The 20,148-nt window shown below is 53.9% G+C and overlaps 2 protein-coding genes across 3 annotated transcripts in view; one reads left to right on the forward strand and one right to left on the reverse strand.

Annotated features, from left to right (window-relative positions):
• Positions 1-20,148, forward strand: part of CDH23 (cadherin related 23) — a 185,212-nt gene that overhangs the window by 150,336 nt on the left and 14,728 nt on the right. The window contains exons 35-40 of one of the 2 annotated variants that reach the window (XM_069018960.1): positions 151-279; positions 388-516; positions 1,463-1,690; positions 17,059-17,280; positions 17,363-17,482; positions 19,320-19,500. In XM_069018960.1, coding sequence (XP_068875061.1) covers positions 151-279; positions 388-516; positions 1,463-1,690; positions 17,059-17,280; positions 17,363-17,482; positions 19,320-19,500 — 1,009 coding nt within the window. Of the gene's footprint in view, positions 1-150; positions 280-387; positions 517-1,462; positions 1,691-15,513; positions 15,532-17,058; positions 17,281-17,362; positions 17,483-19,319; positions 19,501-20,148 lie in introns of those variants that run through there. The other variant, XM_069018957.1, reaches the window with a different exon arrangement.
• Positions 4,462-15,509, reverse strand: VSIR (V-set immunoregulatory receptor). Its single transcript, XM_069018961.1, has 7 exons — positions 15,322-15,509; positions 10,264-10,722; positions 9,516-9,563; positions 8,129-8,236; positions 6,585-6,612; positions 5,937-6,124; positions 4,462-5,691 (listed from the first exon to the last, which is right to left on the reverse strand). Exons 1-7 carry the CDS (start codon positions 15,383-15,385, stop codon positions 5,654-5,656), a joined length of 933 nt encoding a protein of 310 aa, XP_068875062.1. The 5' UTR covers positions 15,386-15,509; the 3' UTR covers positions 4,462-5,653.

Here is a 20,148-nt window from a genome sequence, read left to right on the forward strand (position 1 = left end):
GCACACCTGTGGATCCCACTACATTGGGCCTTTTCAAAAGCTGAGACATCTTGAGGGGATGTTGAATTTGTTTTTGTACAGTCTCCTTTCTCTCCTTCCTCCTCAGCATCACTCTGCCTGCCTGTTTTTCTTTCCCTGTGATGTTTCCAGGTGACTTTCTCGCTGATGTCAGGGAATATTGGCCGGGCGTTTGAGATCCGTACCACCAACAACACCTACGGCGAGGTGTTCGTGGCACGGCCGCTGGACCGGGAGCTGCTGGATCACTACACCTTACGGGTCAGCACCAAACCAGCCTTCTCACCCCTTGGGCTTCTGGTTTGAGCACCAAGGCTGTTTTTGTGGATGTGTGAGCTTCAGAATAGCTTTTTTTCCCCCCAACTGCAGATCCAAGCGTCAGATGGCGGTGTTCCTCCCCGGAGGAAGGAGCACACTCTGCGAGTGAACATCCTTGATGTCAATGACAACCCCCCTGTCATTGACAGCCCTTTCGGCTACAACGTGAGCGTAAGCGAGGTGAGCACCCAGCTCCTCTCCTTCTCTCCTCCCAGGGTGAAGTCTGACCACAAGCCAGGTGGGGACAACGGAGTGTCCCTTGCAAGCATCACTTTGGGTCATTTAAGCATTAGTGACCCCTTGCAAACCTCATCTTTGGTCATTTGATGGTTGATGGCCCCTTGCCATCCTCACCTTGGGTGTTGTAAGGCTTGGCAACCCCTTGAAAGCCCACACTGGTGATGTACTCCTAGTTTTGAGCTAGAAAAAAGCTCTACAAGCAACTTAAGCCTGTGAGGCTGCAGGGACCAGCCGGAAGGAGAAGTGGCTACACATCCATGGAAATGCCACCAAAGTGACACAAGAGACGGTGCAGTGCAGAATAGGAATGGCTTTCAGGAAGCAGCTTAGCAAGGGCTAGATAATAAAGCAATAAAACACAATCAGGCATGAAAAATGATGACTTATTTCCTGACAGTTTAATTCCTGGACTGAGGCGGGGGGGGATTCTCAATTTGGTGATGAAAAATGAAATATGAGTAATAGCCAGTGCCACTTAGCTGTGAGGAACTGCTGCTCATAATTTATAGCTTAGCATTAAGGATATTGCCCTGTTAGGGTTTTCTTATCTATTTAATACATGTTCAGAGCAGGTTGAAGAACAGAATTTCTGTTTTGATTTCCCCCATAATGGGACTATCCAAAAATAATTAGCCAAGCTCCAGGTCCATTACACAGCCTTCACCTTTGCACACACTCTGGGTTTGATGCTCTTCCAGGCTGTGCCAGACTAGATAAGACCTAATGCACAGGTTTCTGCTGAGCTGCTGGGTGTTGGGACAGTGAGTTTGGAGCCTCAAGCACCTCAGTGCCCTCTCTATATTAAAATTACATTATTAATTAGGTATTTTATATGTGATGAGGCTCGTGGGATTTACGTCACATATCTCTGCTGCTCACCCCGCAGAATGTCGGCGGAGGCACGGCGGTGGCCCAGGTGCGCGCCACCGACCGGGACATCGGCCTCAACAGTGTCCTCTCCTACTACATCACCCATGGGAATGAGGACCTGACGTTCCGCATGGACCGTGTCACCGGCGAGATCGCCACCCGTCCCTCCCCGCCGGACCGCGAGCGCCAGAGCTTCTACAGCCTTGTGGTCACTGTGGAGGACGAGGGCACCCCCTCCCTGTCGGTGAGCCACCAAAATGGTCCTTTCAGGGGCAGGAAGGGGCTGGGTAGCACTGTGGGAGTGAACTTGGCATCGAGCGTGGAACGTGAAAGGGGAGAAAAGGCACAGGGTGTGATGTTTCTGTGACTCGGGGTCCAAACCTGCTGTGCACAGATTTGGTTCAGAGGCTGCTTCAGTGCCTGGTCTTGCAGGACCGTCCCTTGCAGTCATTCAGCAGGCCTTATCTCCCACCTCCAAATGCCAAAAATATGGGGAAGTGTGCTGGCTGCTGCTGCCCTGCTCACAGACTCTGCGGGTGCTGGGTCTGGAAGGGCTCCAGACATTGTCCACCCACCTCAGCACCAGGAGTGGCTGGAGCAGCAGCTCAACCACAGTTCCATTCACCATTGATGCACGTGTCTGCTGTGGTCCTTATGTGGTCAATGAGAAGAGCTCTGGTGATTTTGACAAGGGCCTGGAGTGACAGGACAAGGGGGAATGGCTTCAGACTGAAAGTGGGTTGATAGGAGGCCCCACCCATTGTCCCATGACCTGGGGAAGTGACTGTCTTGCTTGGCTCATTATTTGTGCCCCTGAGGATGACTGGCATGGGAGAGTCAAAAGTGCAAATACCATGGGGCATTTTCCAGCTCTGAGTCCCTTCTAACCCCACGTCTCTGTAGAGAGGTGAGTCAGCACCCACATGCACAAATGGTGAGTGGGCTGATGCCTTTCATGACACTGCCATCCTTCCTGTCCCCCACCTCCACCTGCTATCTCTCACTATCTCTCTGCTCTGCCAACAGAGCTCTGTCTGCAAAGCCCTGCTCTACATTGTGATGAAACAGGTCACAGCCAGCAGTGCAAACTGTAGTTGTGATTCTCACTTCAGGCTTTGCACTCTCAGCTCCTCCCTCCTGGTTAGTTTACACTCCAGCTTCTGCACACCATCTTTTCCATTAGTTGTATTGTCACTGAAGCTTAAACCAAGATAAGTCTCTTCCCCCAAAATGAGAGAAGGCAGCTTCATGTGACTGCAGCACATGATGCCACCAGCTCCTCCTTGTCCCCATCACTGATCCTGGTGTGCTGAGGAATGCCGTGTGCTGAGCTGTCAAATCCCATTGCCATGGCAATGCCCTCTTCCCTTCCTGGTGCCAGTGAGGACAAATGGCACAGCTTATCGCTTCACGCTGCCAAGGCGGTGTCCCAGCAGCCCTGCCTGTCCCCAGAGGCTCTGCTGTGTGCCCACCATGTCACAAGCACACATTATGCCAGCAGCAACAATCCAAATGCCAGCGACACAAAGTGCCCAGTGACCCAATTCCTGAGTGCAGAGAAGAGCTTTGACCCTTTTCAGAGCTGGAGGACACTCAGGTCTTGTGAAAGGCTGTCCGGCATATCGCTGGGTGCCTGCTGGCCTCATGCCTGGGTGGGGAAATTATGTCTGTCGGGGCCTTGCTGCCTGCCAGAAACTCTGCTTTCACAAGTAGGTCCAGGCTGATGCAACCATGCACAGAACAGGATGATTGTTTGTAATTTGTACATCCATCCATGGGCTTCAAGATTTGGCCTTCTCTGTGTGGGAGAGGCAGAGGAGACAGAGCAGAGAGGACTATGAAGTCCTCACTTGGAAATGGTGACCTGGGATACCCATGACAGCAAGGGAGCAGGGAAGACTGGCTGAGAGGATTCTCCTGGGAGCTGGAAATGTAGGAACAAAAGGACAAAATGCTACTGATAAAAGGAAAATATTTTCATAAAAAAGCATTACAGGAGAAAAAAAAACCTTCACAGGCTGGTGAGCTTACAACTGGAAGGTGTGTGGGAATTGCAGGAGTCACTGCAGTCTGACCCTGGTGCAAGCCAGCAGCTGCACCTCCCCAAGGGTTGGCCCTGCTCCAGAGTGGTCGGGATGCTTCCTGCAGCAGCAGGAAGGTCTGCCCAAGGAAGCTGCAGTACCCCAATGAACTGGGACAGGGATCCTCCTGGCACCCGCAGCCCCAGGCACTGGTGGCTCCAGCAAGGCAGTGTGGATCCTCGCTGCCCAGATGTTGGTCTTGCAGGTGGGTCACCTTCACCACGAGCATCTGTGTCACCTTCTCCATGGTAGTGGGGGCCAGGGTGGGGTGCTAGCACCCCGTGCCAGGACTCCTACTCCAGAATGTGTGGAAGCCTGGAAAGCCATTTCTTCTGTCTCCTAGAATCTTTAGTTTTCCTTCTGGCGGGAAAACTGATGCCACTCAGTGCCCCAGCATGCCACACCAGAGCCTCTGGCAGAGAGTGTGGCTGCTCAGCTTAGCTCTGCCTGCAGCACCAGCCATCCCGAAAAATGGGATTCCTGCTGCACAGAGAAAAACCTGTTTCCAACAAAGCTTCGTTCTGTCCTCAAACAGTGCATTTGTTAGGGAGCAGAGGGACTTGGACAGGGTTTCAAAGCCGTTAAGACCTGCAGGCAGGAAAAACCCTGGCGTGCCTTTCCAGCTGGAGCTGCTGGGACAGGGAGAAGGAAGTGCTGGAGGCACCGGGCGAGATTCCCCAGCAAAGCCGGGAAGGGGCTGAGCCATGGATGGCAATAAAGCACGAGTCCCACGCTCAGGAAGTTACAGCTGTGGTACATGGGAGTGTGGGTGCTGGCTTCTGCTTCATCCCTGAACCACCTTGAGGTTGCTCCTGCTAAAGCCAGCGCTGGATTAAAAATACCCTGCAGCAGCCCAGGGCATCCCCACTCCATTCCAGAGGCAAATGCTGTTTCATCCAACCATGCCGTGTGGAAATTCATGTGCTGCCGGGGATGCTCTGCCTGGCCACGCTGCCTGGTACAGCTAAAGCTCAGGTCTGACACTGTTCACTGTTTTGCTATGACAAATGTTTATGTTTGTCTCGTGGCCATTTTTTGCCCACTTTACAACAAAAAGAGAAACAAGAAAAAAACCCAAAACAAACACACTCTGAGTAACAGCGTCTGCCACAAGTTTTGATATCACTGGGGCTGAGTCATGCTGGAGTTGTAGCTTCTTTTGGATAAGCAATGCCGGGTGCTGTGTTCAGATGCTGCAAGAGCACCCACGTCCCCCAGGGCATCAGAGAGTCCTCTCGCAGCGGCCCCAGCGCTGGCTGCTCTGGCTGTGCTGGCCCCAGGAGGGCCAGGGGAAGCCATCTGTAGCATTTCCCACTGCACCCCCTGTGCCTCCACCTCTCCACAGGGGTTCTCAGCCACCTCACGGGAACATCCTCCAACATCCTCCAGATGAACTTCTTAACTGATGGGCTTTTAAAAGAAACCAAAAAACAAACTAAAACCATAAACATCCTTTTTTCCTTTTAATCAGCACTAATAGTGAAACAAACAGAAAGATAAATTGCCCTGATCCCAAGCCAAGGATAAAACTGCAGCAGAAATAAGGCTCCTCTCAACATGTGTCCTGCTGAAAAGGCAGCAGCATCCCAAGTCCATGGCCATTTCAAAAGGCTGGTAAGGAAAGAAGGCTCTGGTGGCAGCAGGGAGCCTCTCTCCTTCCTGTTTTGCAAAGAGAAAGGTAGTACAAGGTTGGCTGGTGATCCTGTTTTGTTCCATGCTGAATAAAGTATTTTACCATCCACTCCCAGAGAGGATGTTCAGTCAAGGATCCAGAAATGTTTTGATGTTGCAGAGCTTAAATCCTGGCAATAAGTTAATCCTCAGGGAAGTCTGCAGGTGCAGGACATCCTTCCATCTCCACATCCTCAATTTTCAGCTAGTCTGTAAAATGTGAGCAGTACAGAGCCGTGCACTTATCCAAGGAAACAGGTAGTTAAAAATTGAAATCCGAGCAAGAGAGGTACACTTCCAGTCCCAGGGCAGTGGTAGGATGGGAGACAAGGGCAGGGATCCTGCACACACCTTCATTTCTTAAGGCTTTGCTGCCCCTGGCCCTGCCACCCTCTGGGGGGTATTGTCTTGGTGAGCATGGCGTGGTCTGCAGGATGTGGCTTCCTCTGGGGTCTCTAGGCTTTCAAGGAATTTGGTGAGTCGGGAACAGGATCTGGAAAAGGGCAGACCAGGGGTATTAGTCCAGCCTACAGCTGAAGGGATATTATTTCAGGAAGTGGCCAAACGCTACTTTTGCATGGAAAACAGAGAGTTTAGGTCCTTCTCCTCTTTTAAGCCATGGGACTTGATGTCCCACACAACACAAAGTGTGTCACTGATATTTAACCCCTCACCTTCCCCTTTCCTCCCCACCTCTCCTGCGGTCTCCACAGGGGCTCAGCATTGCCCATCACTCACCCAGGGTCGGGAAGAAGCAGTCCCCGGGGCCGGGGGGTGACAGGGGGGTGTTGGGCTCCGAGAGCAGATGCCGGCCGGACTCAGAGGGCAGCCTGCTGGCCACGTAGGAGAGCTGGGGCCGGGGCCGTGGCTCCACACTCGCCGACGGCACCGCCTCGAACACGGGGTTTTCAATGCCCTGGGCGCTGCTGTGGGACAGGAGAGGCATTTGCACTTTTATCTCAGGAACCTTTTTTTTTATCCCCAGGGGTTTGGCTGAGCATTGGGAACAGCCAAGCAGGGCAGGGAGCAGGTTCAGGTGGTGGCACCTCAGCTGAGAGCAAACGGGGAGCCCAGTGCAGCAGGGAAAGTTCAGCCAAAGTGGTTTCAGGCTCTCCGGGGGTGCAGGGAGATGCAGGCCCTTGACACAGGCAAAACAGAAGGAGGCACTTCCGACTTGGAGAGAGGGAAGAGAAAAAGCAATTTCCCAGAAAGGGAAAGGACTCAGGGCATGGGTGGCACCAGCACCCCTTTTGCTCTGCCAGGCTGAGGATATGTGCCAGCTTTAAAGGGAAGGAGGAAAGGGCAAGACCCTTGTAGGGTCTGAGATGCAGGCAGAGAGGGCAGGTGAGGAGGCGGGGGGAGCTGGGAGCACGTGCGTTTCCTTACCTATCCATCCTGACAAGCTCATGGGCACCTGCCAAAGACAAAATGTTTGGGGTGAGTGCTGGCAGCACAAGGCCCAGTGTTGGGCCCAGTACTGTGTTCTGGTGTCTTATCCACCTGCACTTCCTCCTCTCCCTCTGCATTCCTCCCTTCCTCACCCACTTCTTCAGCTCTCTGCTTCACTCCCAAACCTCCTTCTCTGCATCCCTGCCCTCTCCCACCTTGTTCATTCCCCAGCCCAGCTTCCTCCCACATTGAGACCAATTGTGGTCTCTCACTCAAGAGACCATTGAGTGTCTCTTACCCTCCAAAGAAGGGGAAGAGATACTTCTGCAGGCATGGGGTGAAGTGAGGTGCAGCTGCAGCACCCAGGCTGCAGTCTGGGCCCACTCGTGCCTGGATGCACCCACCACCCACCTGTGGCACCCTCCTGGGGCTCTGTAAAACACCACTGGGCACTTGGCTGCCCCTGCATTTGGCTGGGCAGCACTGTGGTAGGTATTCCCTCATCCCCTTAGCCACAGCAGATCCCACAGCCCAGTAACAGTAACAGAGTGTTACTGGGCTCTGCTGGACACCTGTGCGGCGATCACCCTGAGCTGAGGTGCTCGAATTTTGGCCCAAACTGTGCCAAAGAAAAGTGCTGTGTGGAAATAACCTGGTCCATGGTACCTGAGAGGCAACCCCGCCCTGGATTTTGACTCCCTTCTGGGGTGAAGCAGCCTCCAGGTGATTCTTTGCAATGGACGTGGGAGCTGCAGCCCAGCCACAGATAAATGGGTGCATGAAGGGGATGGCTGTCGAAAGCACAGTTCCCATTCTCGTGGCTGGCACTGTGCCTGCTGCTGCTGCAAAAACCACTTCTCCAAAGGTTTCCTCAGAGCCGCACAGCCACCCACCAGGCTGGGAGAGGGAAACCGCAGGGCCCCCGCTTGCCCAAGGGCTGATGAAATGGCTCTGCCAGTTAAGGTGGTGCCCCTTTCCGCTTAATTACCGAAGTCTCTGGGAGCCAAGCATGGGCAGGAGCTGTCAGCCTGCTATGCCTCAGCACAGCCTGATATTCCAGAGCTGGGGCAGCAGAGGGGAGACCTGGCTTGCTGCAGTTCTGTGGCCATGGACATGTCAGGGGTCTTTTTAAAGATGAGGGGGAGAAAAAGTGATAAAAATGTTTTTCAGTCACTTAGAAGGCAAAGCTTCTACTTCAGGTGTGCAGTGAAGGGAGGGATGAGTAAATGAGATGGCTCTCACAGTGGATGTGGAGGGAAGGGCTCAGCAGGGAGCATCTTCACAGTCTCAGTGCCTCCAGCACGCTGCTGGTGTCCCCTCCTATCCCACACTCCTCACCAGCAGCCTGCAGGCATGCCTGGTCCTTCCCAGGACATCTCTGTAGGAGGCACCTGTCAGGGACCTGTCTTTGGGGGCCACCTTACAGCACACCCATGGGACTTAGGGCAGCTGAAGCAGCTGATCCTAGGTGGGGCACATCCCATCCCAGCCTTGCCAGGCTGGTGCAGGCCAGGAGATGAGGTGGGTGTCCCGGTACATACGTCTGCTGCTGACAGCTTGTCGCTGCTTGTAAATGAGGAGCAGGATGAGGGGCAGGCAGAGGATGCCCACGATGCAGGCGCCTGTGGCCAGCGCAGCGGCCGTGATATCTGCAACAGAAGAGGGCAGAGATGAACCCTCCATTCACCTTCCCTTTCCTTGGCTTCCCCAAGCCAAAATCACAGAATTGTTTAGGACAGAAGAGACCTTAAAGATCAAGTCCAGCACAGGGCAGCCCCATGTTGCTTCAGAGCCGATGCATGTGGCTCCCACACACACTGGATTCACACTGGGGTGCACTGCCAGCTGTGGAGATAAGCTCTGAGGCATCCTTTTAGAACCTTGACGAAACTCCTTCATTGCTGCAGGACATCCCAAGGTCTTTGGGCTTCTAAATATGAGGAGAAAAGACCTGATAAAGGCTCCCAGCAACTTTGGAGCACTGACTGTGACCCACTGCCAGCCTCCAGGTGCTCAGGCATCAAAGGGCTTGTTACCCACAGCCTCTGCTGATTAATGTGTCCCTGGAGAATGTCACCCACAGAGGCTCCCAGAAAGGCTGGCAGTGCAGGCACATCTATGGCCATCAAGGTCCCTGTGGGATGGCTCATGGTGAGGTTGAGGGCTTCTTAAATCAAGGGCAGGTTCAACTCTTCTCCTGCACATCCGAGGAAGCAGCTTCTTGCCCCATGTGTCTGCATTTTAGGAGGGGGCTTTTTTTCTCCTTTTTTCCTGACAGGGCAGGGTGTCCCAGCACTTGAGACTGAGGGTTAGGGACAGAAAGCACAGCTCATGGGGACCAGGAGCTGTTTCCCTTGTCTGGGCATGCTGCAAAATAATTTTAGCCAAATCTTCCCATTTACCAGCCAGCAAAGGGGGGTAGACAGAGCGACCCAGCAAGAAACCAGCTGCAAAGTGAAGTGTGGGCATCTCCATGTCTAGACACAGCTCTGGGGGAGCCCCACATTGTCTGAGCAGTCAAGCAAGATTTGGGTTTCCCCTGCTCGAGGCAGAGGTGGCCTAGGCTTGGGGTGTAGCAAGAGGTGCCTGCAACTCTTTATCTTTCTGTCCCTTCCCATCTTCTCGTGGCAGCGTCTGCTAATTCCCTGACTCTGTTTTGGGAGGCGGTTCAGGTGCTTTAGAACAACAGGGTGAATGATCTCCATGGGCTTCAGGACAGTCATGTCCAGGTGATGGGCTGAAGAAGGCTCTCCTTAGCCTGAGGATGCACCTGTGATGCACACCCTGTTGGAACAGCACTGGAAACCACCCTCCCAACACCCAGCTGTGAGGTTGCATCTGGACACTGGTGTGTTTGCAGTGATCCCTAGGGAATGCTTGGGCCAGGATGGTGAGCAGGACATTGGAAAGAGGGGTTTTTCCCTTTACCTTTGCTGGTGGCAGTATGAAATGTGCAGTTTTGAAGTTCCTCTTTGCCTGCAGAAGAGAACAGAAAAGCATCTTACACCTCAGGGGGTTCCTTCAGGTCCCACAGAACTCCCAACCTGCTGGCTGTCCTTGCCTTTTCTCCCTGGTATTGAGAATATCATCCCAGAGCACCCCAAAGCAGGAGTTTAATCCTGAGAAGTGTTCACTGAGATCCCTGCTGCAAGCTCCTTTTCCCCATGGCAGCAGGGCCCATCCCTGGCCATGCAGCCTCTATTTTTTTATAGTTTTTTTTAAAGAAAAGCTATCTAATGCTGGAAATCAAGGCCAGGAGACGCCTTCCCCTCCCTCATGCCTCTCCCACTGGGCTGCTGTCCCAAGGTTATCCGTGAGCCCTCACTCGGGCTTGCACCACCAGCCAGTTCCTTTTAAGTTGAGGCTTGTTTTCCTCTCTGTCATTAAGAGGTTGATGAAGATCAGTGAAACTATGTACCATGGATTTTATTGCATACCAGCCCCTTGAGTTACTAAGCTTTTTTTTTTTTTTTTTTTTAAATGTTTCATTGCTCTTTAGCTCCAATTCAAACCTTCAACATCTGCTGCCCTTTGCCTTCTGGAACATGCCCTGCACTTCCAGCATCAGCACACACTGCCTCCCCAGCCCCAGTGCTGCATCCCCCACCACCCCTTCTCTGGCACTTTGCCCATCCATGGATGCAGGGCTGGCAGGGGCTCCCCTTGCCCCCCTCACCTTGCTGGATCTGCAGCTCCACGAAGCCGTGAGCCACCTGCCTGGTGTGGGGCTTGCTGTGACCTTCCCGCCTGAGCTCCACGGCGTAACAGCAGTAATTCCCACTGTCCTGCAGCGTCAGGTTCATCACCACGATGTGGAAGGCGCCGTGGTGGTCAGGGACAAACTCCACACCGTGGTGGCTGCTTTGCCGCCTGAGGGGGGATTTTTGGGAGCTGTTGCCCGGCAGTTCGTGGTGCTTGCTGAGGTCGTGGTGCAGCTCCTTCTCGGTGACGTTGCGGATGTGCCGCTTGTCGGAGCAGCTCTGGTCCCCAGTGCTGCTGAAGTACCAGGTTTTGTAGAGCAGGTCATGGCGCTCGGCCAGGGGGCCGCTGATCCTGCAGGTCAGGGTGACGTTCTGGCCCTCTGGGCAGATGCAGAGCGAGTACGGGGTGGTGATCAGGAAAGCTGCTGCCCCTCCTGCCAGAGAGAAGGCACCGAGTCAGAGCCTGTGTTTACCCCGAGTTTGTAGCAAACTGCAAACCCACCACCGACGTCGGCAAAGGGTGGTGAGGCCCTGGCACAGGGTGCCCTGAAAAGCTGTGGCTGCCCCATCCCTGGAAGTGTCCAAGGCCAGCTTGGATGGTGCTCTGAACAACCTGGTCTAGTGGAAGGTGTTGAAACTAGACGGTCTTTATGTCCCTTCTAACCCAAATCATTCCAGGATTCTGTAGCGGGGCTGGGAGCACAACTTCACCTTAGAAATCAACTCTGGAGGAGAGACATGCTTTAAATAGTTATGTATCAGCAGCAGGGAGGCAGAAGCTTCTCTGGGGCCAGCAGAGGTGTGGGGCAGGGAGGCAAAGCATGCAGAGGATGAGGAGAAGCAAGGTAGCAGGTTCTGTTTCCTCCTTCATGAGGAAGGAGGAAACACAAGCACTGCTGAGCCAGCTGCAAAAAAATAAAAGGAGCAAAAACAAACAGAAAAGTTCTAGGAGGAGCAGTGCCCCCCCCCTTCTCCCACAGATGAGGCGGGGAGCAGGTCCCACCCTCCTTGTTTTTCAGCCCCCAGGGAGGAGAAGGGGGAACTGGCTGATGCTGACAGTTAGGAGCTGCTGGAAATGAAAACAATTTTCAGAAAGAAATTCTGGAATGTGGACAGGAACCCTGGCAGAAGCGGGAGCAAGGGGCACACAGCAGCATTGCTGGTCTTTTCCCAGCACACGGGTGGGGGGCACTGGTGGGTGAGGGGAGCTGTGCCTGAGGGGAGGGAAAAGTGCAAAGACAGGAGAGGTTTTGGTGCTCTGGCCCTGCCACTCCTTCATGTTTGCCAAAGTGCAAACATCACTTCGAAAGCTGGAGAAAAAGCAGATTCTGGGTTTATTTACTTTAAATTACTGTGGAAAAGAGGTTTCTGGGGCTGGTTTGCAGCAGAGAAGATGTTGTAAGGACAAGATGCTTTTTTATTTTGGTAACATCCTGTTGTGCCATTAGCTCCGCCACGTTTCACTTTGAGGTTTTTCACTTGCTGTATCAAGAGGGTGTCAGTCACAGGCAGGGAGTGATGTGGCTGCCCACAAGCATGCAGCTGGGCCAGAGGCTCCCCATTGCTGGGCCACCCGGAGAGCATCCTCTTCCTGGGAGTAGAGTCACTGTGTCACCTCCCTGGCACGGGGCACTGCTGGAGAGAGTGAAACCAAAAACGTGCCTTGCACCCCTCGTGGTTATCTCTGACTCTTACATGATGGTGCAAGAGCAGCCATGAAGCCCCTGAGTCCCTGCCCGAGGGTGCGCTGCAGGGAGAGGGAGGCTTTGGGAAGGAGATCTGCCCCATTGCACTCCCTGCTCTGGAGCCCACAGTGCCAGGGAGTCCCCAGAGCCAGGGATGGCGTGACCTTTGCCTGACCACTCCTGCTAATTGCTTCCTGCTCCCCACAGTATGTGCAGCAGCACGTCCCCGGAGCTGCTCTGCAGCAGAGGTTTGCAGGGCCTGAGCTCAGCACTGCCTCCTTCAGTCTTGTTTTCGAGCCCTGGCTTCTCCCTCTCCTTGGGTGCTGCTGGGGCCAAGATGCATGGCCAGCCTGGATGGGTTCTGCAGGCAGCAGAGTAGGTTCCCCCACCTCCTTGCCAAAGCACTGAACACAAAAGGCACCTCAGATGTGTTTCTCAATACCTGCTGCAAAGGGAAGTGCCCCATTCACATTGGGGGTCTCCTGGGAGCCAGAGGAAGGGAAGCCAGGGCTCTATTGGAGGAAGCCACACTTCCAACACCTTCCAAAAGTGTCTTCAGGAGTCTTTTGTTTTCCACACTCCTCCCTCAAAAGAAGTAGGGCCGTCCCGCTCATCCCCACACAGTTTGCAAAGCTCTGCCTTGCTACACCATCCAGCCTCCACCTCCGGAGCTTGATGGGAACCGTCTGGATGGAAAGTCAGCACAGCCCACGCTTTCGGGGAGGGGCAGAGGTTACCATGTGTGCAACCCTTGGCAGTACAGGCTTCCTTTCCTTCTCTGGAGCAGGGGAAGGCTCTCAAAAGCCATTGAGTGGAGGAGAAAGCAGCTGTCAAGGCACAGTACAGCCCAGAGCAGTGCCAGGGCAGCTGGTATTCCCTCCCCAAGATTACCGAGGCTTCAAATACATGCTGAATGCCAGATGGAGCCCAGAGGAAACATCTTCTGGTGGTGTCTTTATACTAAAGCCCATGGATCCTAATCTCCTGGGCTTCTTCAGTGCCCACCGCCCAGGCTTGGCTCCATCCACACCCCAACTGAACCATTCCCTTTGAAGTCAGAGCTGCTGGCAAATGCCAGAATAAAGCCAGATGCCCGTCTCTGCACATCTCCAGCTGGTTGGACCAGTTGAGGGCTGAGCTGAGAGCTGTTGTCTTGTCACCATCTGGTAAAGACAGAGGAGGTCTCAAGCAGGTGCCAAAAGTGCCCCTTCTCCTCTTTGGTACCTCAATAACTTCATATCCAGCCACTGGTGTTGCATCGGTGTGGCACAGAGCCCAGTGCGGTGTCGGTACATCCCAGCGCTGGCATCATTGCCTCTCTTGACACCTGGGAACTCTGCTTTCAGACAAAACAGAAGCACAAAAAAGTGCAGAAACCTGTGCTACTTCGCCGACCAACAGCTTAAATAATTCAGGATTTACACCGAATTCTGGGTCAGTGTCCAAAAGCCTCTGCTGGCTGCTTCTCTTTAGTCCCTCGCCCTAGCAAGCAGATGTTTGATCTGCACTCCTGTGCTTGACAGAAATGGCTTCCACATCAGGCCACCTCTTTCCACTCCGAGGAAGTCAGCAGGGAACAGGGGATGGAGCCTTTGGAGGGGCTCACCTGTTGCAGAGGAGGGGCTGCTGGATAGAGGTAGAGCAAGGAGCTCTGCTTTTTTCCTCTTCTGGGAGTTCTTGTAACAAGCTCACATCAAAGTGCCACAAAGCCCCATCATCACTGTGCTGTCATTATGCTTCAGAGTTATCATCCAGGTGAGATGTGCAGGGCCATCCATAGCTCTGCAGGAGTACTTCGAGCACGAGAGAAAGAGGAGCAAAAAACTTGCTGAAGATGCCTGAGACATGTTAATAGTCCTCATCTCCTGCACCCCAGGAGCCAAATGGCTTTCCAGCAGTGGGCGTACCCATCATCCCGGCAGTGGAGGAAGCAGCTGGGAGCTGCTGCTCCCACTGGAAGGGTCCTGCCTTGTTCGTCTTCCAGCACAGCCCTGGCCCAGGGACAGCACCTGGGATGTGATTTTCGAAAGCCCAGCTGAGCTGCCATCCTTTGGGTGAAGAGGAGCCACTTCCTCATCCACCTTGCTGCCAGCATCCCCAAGCTGGATGTCTCCAAGGGCTACTTCTCCATCAGTCCCTGCCAAAATTAGCCAGGGGTTCAGAAAGTTTTGGCAGGCACAGGGTTGCACAAAGCTTGGTTCCTCTGGCACCAGTCTCACGTTGAACATCAGCATCCAAGCTTGTTGCATTGCAGAAGGCCTGAAGTTCAGTCCCAGCACCCCAGATGCATAAATGAAATAACTGAAATCCCAGTAGAGATGCTGGGAATTGCTCCCTGATGCTGAGACTCAAATGAGAAGCAAAACGTGGTTCAATCCACACCAGCTTTGCTGTCCCATAGGAGAGGAGAAGGGACCTCCGGCCCCATTGCAGTGAGGCATCTTTGGGCATCTTTTCTTCCTGGAGATGCGCTGGCAGAAATCATGGAGGCAGTCACTTTGTCCCGGGAGAGAGGGTGAAGCCAAGCCCGATGCCGACCTTCCGCCTGCGCAGGGCAGGGAGGGATCATGGTCCGTCCCAGCTTCCTTTTCTGAGTCGTCCAGAGCCGAACCGCGGTTTTAATGCCACCGCCCCTGTTTCACCGCCTGGCCCCGGAGCCCCGAACGGAAACGCTGCCTGCCAGGGCTGGTGCGGAGTCAGGCATGAAGCAGCCCCCTCCCAAAGCATCCCCCTGATAAGCAGCCAGCGAGCTTCCAGCACTGGGAAGCGCTCACTCCGAGGAAGGGGAACTCGGCAGCCACTCACGGTGGCCCTGGCCACGGCTGCTTGCCCACCCGGAGAAGCTGCCCGGCACATCCCGGCGGAGCGCAGCATCCTTAGAGAGGGCATCCCAGCCCCGCTCGCACAAATCCCCTCTCTCCGCTCCCCCAGGGCTGTTGGAAGGATCTTCTCACCGTGGCACAGCCGGGGACCCCCACAGTGCCAGGGAAAAGTGCCGTGCGGGAAGGGAGCAGCTTTTCCAGCCGGGGGTCTCCAGCGGGAGGCTGGCGGGGACAGGGGGCTGCTTTCCTTCCACGCATGTTAGATCAAAGCAGAGGAAGAAAGAAAAAACAGTCTGAGTTTTAGAACAGCAGTTCCCCTGTGGCCCCTTTACCCCAGCACAACCAGCACCGTGTGAAACACTGGCTTGATCCCCCACACACCAGAATCACAGGGGAAGAGAATAAATAACGCCCCAAACACTCCTAATTCCTTGTGCCGCGACACAGCCCCGGGCAGGCGAACACGGTGCCCCAGTGAGGAGAGTTTCTCTGGGCAGGGAGGAGAGGAAAGCGAGCTGGAGCTTACCGTGGGAAGCGAGCAGGCAGAGCGCAGCCAGGAGCAGCCCGGTTCGGGGGGACGCTGCCCCCATGGTGGCGGGGTGACCGGGGAGAGGTGGCCTCTGCGGAGCCACCGCACGCTCTGAGCAGCCCCGCAGCGACAGCCGGACTTGCACACACAGGAAATTTCATTGCGATGTCGCGCAGCGCTGGAGAGAACGGCGAGCACCCCCCGGAGGTGAGAGGCTGCAGGGAGCTGCGGGCGGGAGCACCCGCGGGTGGGAATCACTTCGGACCCCACCTCTTCGGGCAGTGGGTGCCTTTGCTGGGTTTCTTCCCTTACAGCCTCACGTAGAACTAGCTGGTCCTCCTGCCTGCATTTTTGGGGTGCTTAGCGGGATGCTCGCCGTGCCAAGGGACTTGCGGGTGCTGGTCTCCATCCCTTTCCCAGCAGCAGCTGATTCCTTGGGCCTGGTTGTAATTACTTTACTTGCAAGGACTGTTTTTCCCGTGTTTGTGAGGATTAAGGAGGCAGAACCTCTCCTGGGATGAACGGGAGGCAGGTACAGGGAAGCGTAACTCAGAGCAATGCCGGCTTGGAAAAGGAAACGGAGCTTTCCCCCAAAAAATGGGAGCAAAGCATCCCCCTCCCACAGCCCATTTACACTCTGCCCTGAAATAGCAAAGCAGCCCCATGGTCTGACACATAACTCCTCTGGGAGCTTCTCTTCAAATTCCTAAGGCATCAACAAAATCTCTGGCTGCATCTGAGAGCTGCCTCATTTCCAGTCAGCGTTCCCTGGAAAGTGGAGCCCGCAGACACGGGGAGTTTTGCAAACCACAGGAAACTTTGCTGCTTACCTGCTCTGAATCTGGAGCGTGCAGGGAAATTGAAAAGTACCTAACTACCGTGTGGCATTGTGGTTTTACAGAAAACACGCCTGTGATGCTCCTGCCAAAAATGTAACCCTTGGTTGGCTGGAAGAAATGTGTTGCTTGGGGAAGGTGTAGGATGAAGTCCAGAGACCCCAAGAAAATGGTTTATTGTCCCAAGCCCCCACCTCTGTGCTGAGCCCTTAGGCAGAGTGCTGTGCCATTGTCACCTCCCCATCCCCAGGTGGGGTGACACCTGCAGAAGACAGCCAGGACATCCATGTGCCTGTGCAGGGCCAGGGACAGCTGGAAGAGGCTCAGATCTGGCTGAGCCTGACCAGCAGTGACATTGTGGTGAGCAGGGAGATGGTGGGACTGTGGGAGTCCAGTTGTCCAAGGTGCTCGGGTTTGTTCCTCTCCTGAGCTGTGGCAGCGTCATCTCCAGGTATTTTCCATCCATATTGCCACACTTGTTAATAGCAGCCACGGTGTTCCCAGTGACTAAGCAAGGACTCACATGTGCCTCCTCCAAAGGCAGGGAGGCACAGTGAGGTTCAGCCTCTGGTTTTCCCTGTGCCATGGGCTGCTCCCTGGTGTTGCCAGCAATGGTGAACTGTGAAAAGAGGAGGGATCCCATAGAGACACGATTTGCTTGGGAACAAGGGTGTGATTTAATCTCAGTACATTTGTCTCTGTACCCAGCTGTTACCTGGAAGTGCGTCTGCTGCCACGGCTCATTTCATTTGGACCCCTACACTCTGTTTTTGTCTCTTGGCACTGTTGAGCCTGTGTTGGTCATTGGCCTTGACAGATCTAGCCTTCCCCAGCCAGCTCCAGAGACTGCCCAGCAAATGCCTCCACAGTGTCTAACGTGATGTCCCGTGTCCCACAGGCCACCACCACGGTGTATGTCACCATCCTGGATGAGAACGACAACGCTCCCACCTTCCAGCAGCAGCTGTATGAGGTGACCCTCGATGAAGGTCCCTCCACACTCAACGCCACCCTGGTCACTGTGCACGCCCTGGATCAGGATGAGGGACCCAATGGCACGGTGGCCTATGCCATCACCGAAGGCAACATCTTGGGTACCTTCCACATTGACAACACCACGGTCAGTACAGATGCCGGCCCCATTCCAGACATGTCCCTATCCTGCTCCCTTCACTCCCAGCTGCTCTCCCCTGTCCTTGCAGGGGGAGATCCGCACAATGAAGGAGCTGGACTACGAGATCAGCCACGGGCGCTACACCTTGATCGTCACCGCCACCGACCAGTGCCCCGTTGTCTCGCGCCGGCTGACGTCGACCACCACAGTAAGGAGCTGATGGGGGGGTTGCGACACTGTGGCCTTTTTGGGGTCAGGGAGTTCCTGCTCTGTGAGCAGTTTCACATCTCCTTCCCAGTGGTCACCAGTTGCTTTTCCCAGCTGTGGCCGGTTTGCCCAGTTGCTGTCACTTTGCTTCCTCAGGGGGGTTTCAAAACAGGGTCATGCACAGTGGACACTTATGGGTTAATTAGCCCAGTTGTTAGGTCCTGCAAAGACATAGAGAAATTCCTGGAGCTCCTTTTAAGTTGCATTATGTTTTCTTGAGATGGCCTCTTGGTTCTTCTTGCTTGAAGGGACAGCAGGTAGTAAAGGATTGCTATAGCATTAATTTCAGCTTCATCTTTATCTTCTGTGGTTATTTGTGTGCTTTTAAAATTCCTTTTTCCCTTCTTGTAAGGAGGTTATTTAAAGCCTTTAGTCATTTTTATGTTACTTTTCTCTCTAGCTCTTTCTCTTCTCCCTGGGCCTCTTTGACCTGAACTTAGTGCACTGCTCAAAGACTGGGGAGGGCAGGCGAGCAGCTCCAAAGAAAATATTTTGCAGAAATTGAGTACACTGATTATTTTTGTGACTTGATAAATTGTGCCGCATGCCCAAATTGATTTGTTGGTCTGCAGGTGTCAGGGATGGGTTAAATCTTCTGTCTCGGTTGCCGTGGACCATTGTACCTCACCCTGATATTGAGCACAGGTTCTGTAATCCCCCAAAAGGAGATAAGTTCTTGTGTGTGAAGAGAAAAAAAAAGAAAAACTGAAGGAAAGTGGGATTACCAGTGTGGGAGATTTCTATGGATAAATCTGTCCTCACAAGCCTGGCAGTGGGACTCCATGCTTGGGAAAAGGTGAAGCCTTCAGATTTAGGCATCTGATACTGCTGGTGATGACTTCCCGGCCCAGGGCAGACCTGGGGTTCAACTGCAGGCAGTGAAGGCAGCAGCTGCCATGTGCTGCAGGTGAAGGCAGAGCTTCCCCTGCACTTGGCTCAAGCAGAGACATGAACTTGGAAACCCCTTCAGCAACAAGCACCAAAGCCAGAAAAGATAGGAAACACCCTCCCTCCACTGCCCAAGGAGTTTGTGCCAGCAATGTATGAAAACACAGCTTTTAGGAGGAGGTTGAGGGATTATTTGAGATCCCCAGTGATGGCAAGTCCATCATCCTGATAAGACGTGCCAGTGTTTGTTTTCTCGACTGCTAGGAAACGGAGCAGAAATTTGGATATACTCTCTGTAAAGATTAGATTTAACCAGCAACAAATGCCCATCTCATGGATTTCACTATTCTTTAACCCAGGAGGTCAGAAAATTCCTCATTTCCAGTGTCCTTCTCATAACCACCAGTACACCATTGGTGGTGGTGGTTTTGTTGGAACAAGGATGTAACGTGCCAATTTTTTAAAGTTTGCTCAGCATTAGGAATTAAGAATTTGTTGGAGGAAAAGGAGTGAGCAAGTGTGCAGCTGGCTGCAGAGATCGGGTGTCTCCTAACTCATGTCTGTGGTTTTGTCTGTCCTGCTTGGACATGAATGTGGAGGACAGTGGGCTTTTGCACTGAGTTCCCCACCGTGGTGTATGGCTCAGGGGTTTAGCAGTGTGCAGCTGGAGTTCTGTAGTGTGGCTGTAGGATGGCCATGGTCAGGAATAACTGAGTTTGAATCTCTGAGCTGTGAGTTGGATGTCTGGTGAACCCAGAAAAGCTAGAAATACAGGAGGTATTTTGCCAATGTCACCCATCCATGGCTTCCCATGCTCATGGCCAGCGGGGTGGTCTTCCCCTTCCATCCCTCTCCTCTCACAACTCTTATCCTTCTCACCCTGACCACAGGTGCTGGTGAACCTCAATGACATCAACGACAACTGTCCCACCTTCCCACGGCCCTACGAGGGTCCCTTCGATGTCACCGAGGGGCAGCCCGGCCCTCGTGTCTGGACTTTCCTGGCCCATGACGGGGACTCAGGACCCAGTGGACAAGTGGAATACAGCATCATTGCCGGGGACCCCCTCGGTGAGTGGGGACACAGGGCATCGCCTCTCCCACTGGCCGCCCCATGGAAGAGCCTGGCTTGCGGGAGCGCAAGGAGGAAGCACTTCAGAAAAGCCATCCTCCCTCCCTGCTCAGCCTGTCGACACCAGGAAATCCTGTTTTGAGCAACAGGAAACTTAACCTGTTCGTGCCTGGACAGGGGGCGGCTGGGACTTGTGGAGGGAAGGGGGAAATCTGCTAAACAATAAAGGCAAAAAGAAATCAAAAAGGCAAAAAAACCAAAGCACAGAAAGAGAAACTGAGCCCTGTCCCTGAGTCCCTGTGGGGTTTGCAGGGTGTTTGGGGACCGAGTTGCTCACCAGCACTCACAGCTCCACCAGCACCCTGGTGCAGATGGCAGAGGAGCGGGGGCCATCCCTAACCGTGGGGACATCTGGCCATCCCCCTGTGAAGGAGGTGGTGGGAATCTGTAAGACAGAGCCCGATCACATCTCCCAGCTGACCCCACTGCAAAGCTTTGCCAGAACAAGCAGGATGAGGCCCTTCAGCTCGTGGGGGGTCTGTGCTGTGTCCATGCCATCCCAGGGCATGGAGAGGCTGTTGGCATCTTCCAGAAAGGCCCAGAAAACAAGGACAGGCACCTCTTATTTGGCCACTCACTCCATCCCC

This window comes from Aphelocoma coerulescens, chromosome 6 (assembly GCF_041296385.1).
Source record: "Aphelocoma coerulescens isolate FSJ_1873_10779 chromosome 6, UR_Acoe_1.0, whole genome shotgun sequence".
Classification (NCBI taxonomy): Eukaryota; Metazoa; Chordata; class Aves; order Passeriformes; family Corvidae; genus Aphelocoma; species Aphelocoma coerulescens.

Bases quoted from the DNA above. Each gene is read 5' to 3' on its own strand.
- VSIR (XM_069018961.1), bottom strand. From the start codon at position 15,385: ATGGGGGCAGCGTCCCCCCGAACCGGGCTGCTCCTGGCTGCGCTCTGC. The intron at 9,564-10,263 runs GTGAGGGGGGCA...TCTCTTCTGCAG, and splicing joins GGAGCTGCAGATCCAGCAAG to GCAAAGAGGAACTTCAAAAC. The intron at 8,237-9,515 runs GTAAAGGGAAAA...CTTCTGTTGCAG, and splicing joins TCATACTGCCACCAGCAAAG to ATATCACGGCCGCTGCGCTG.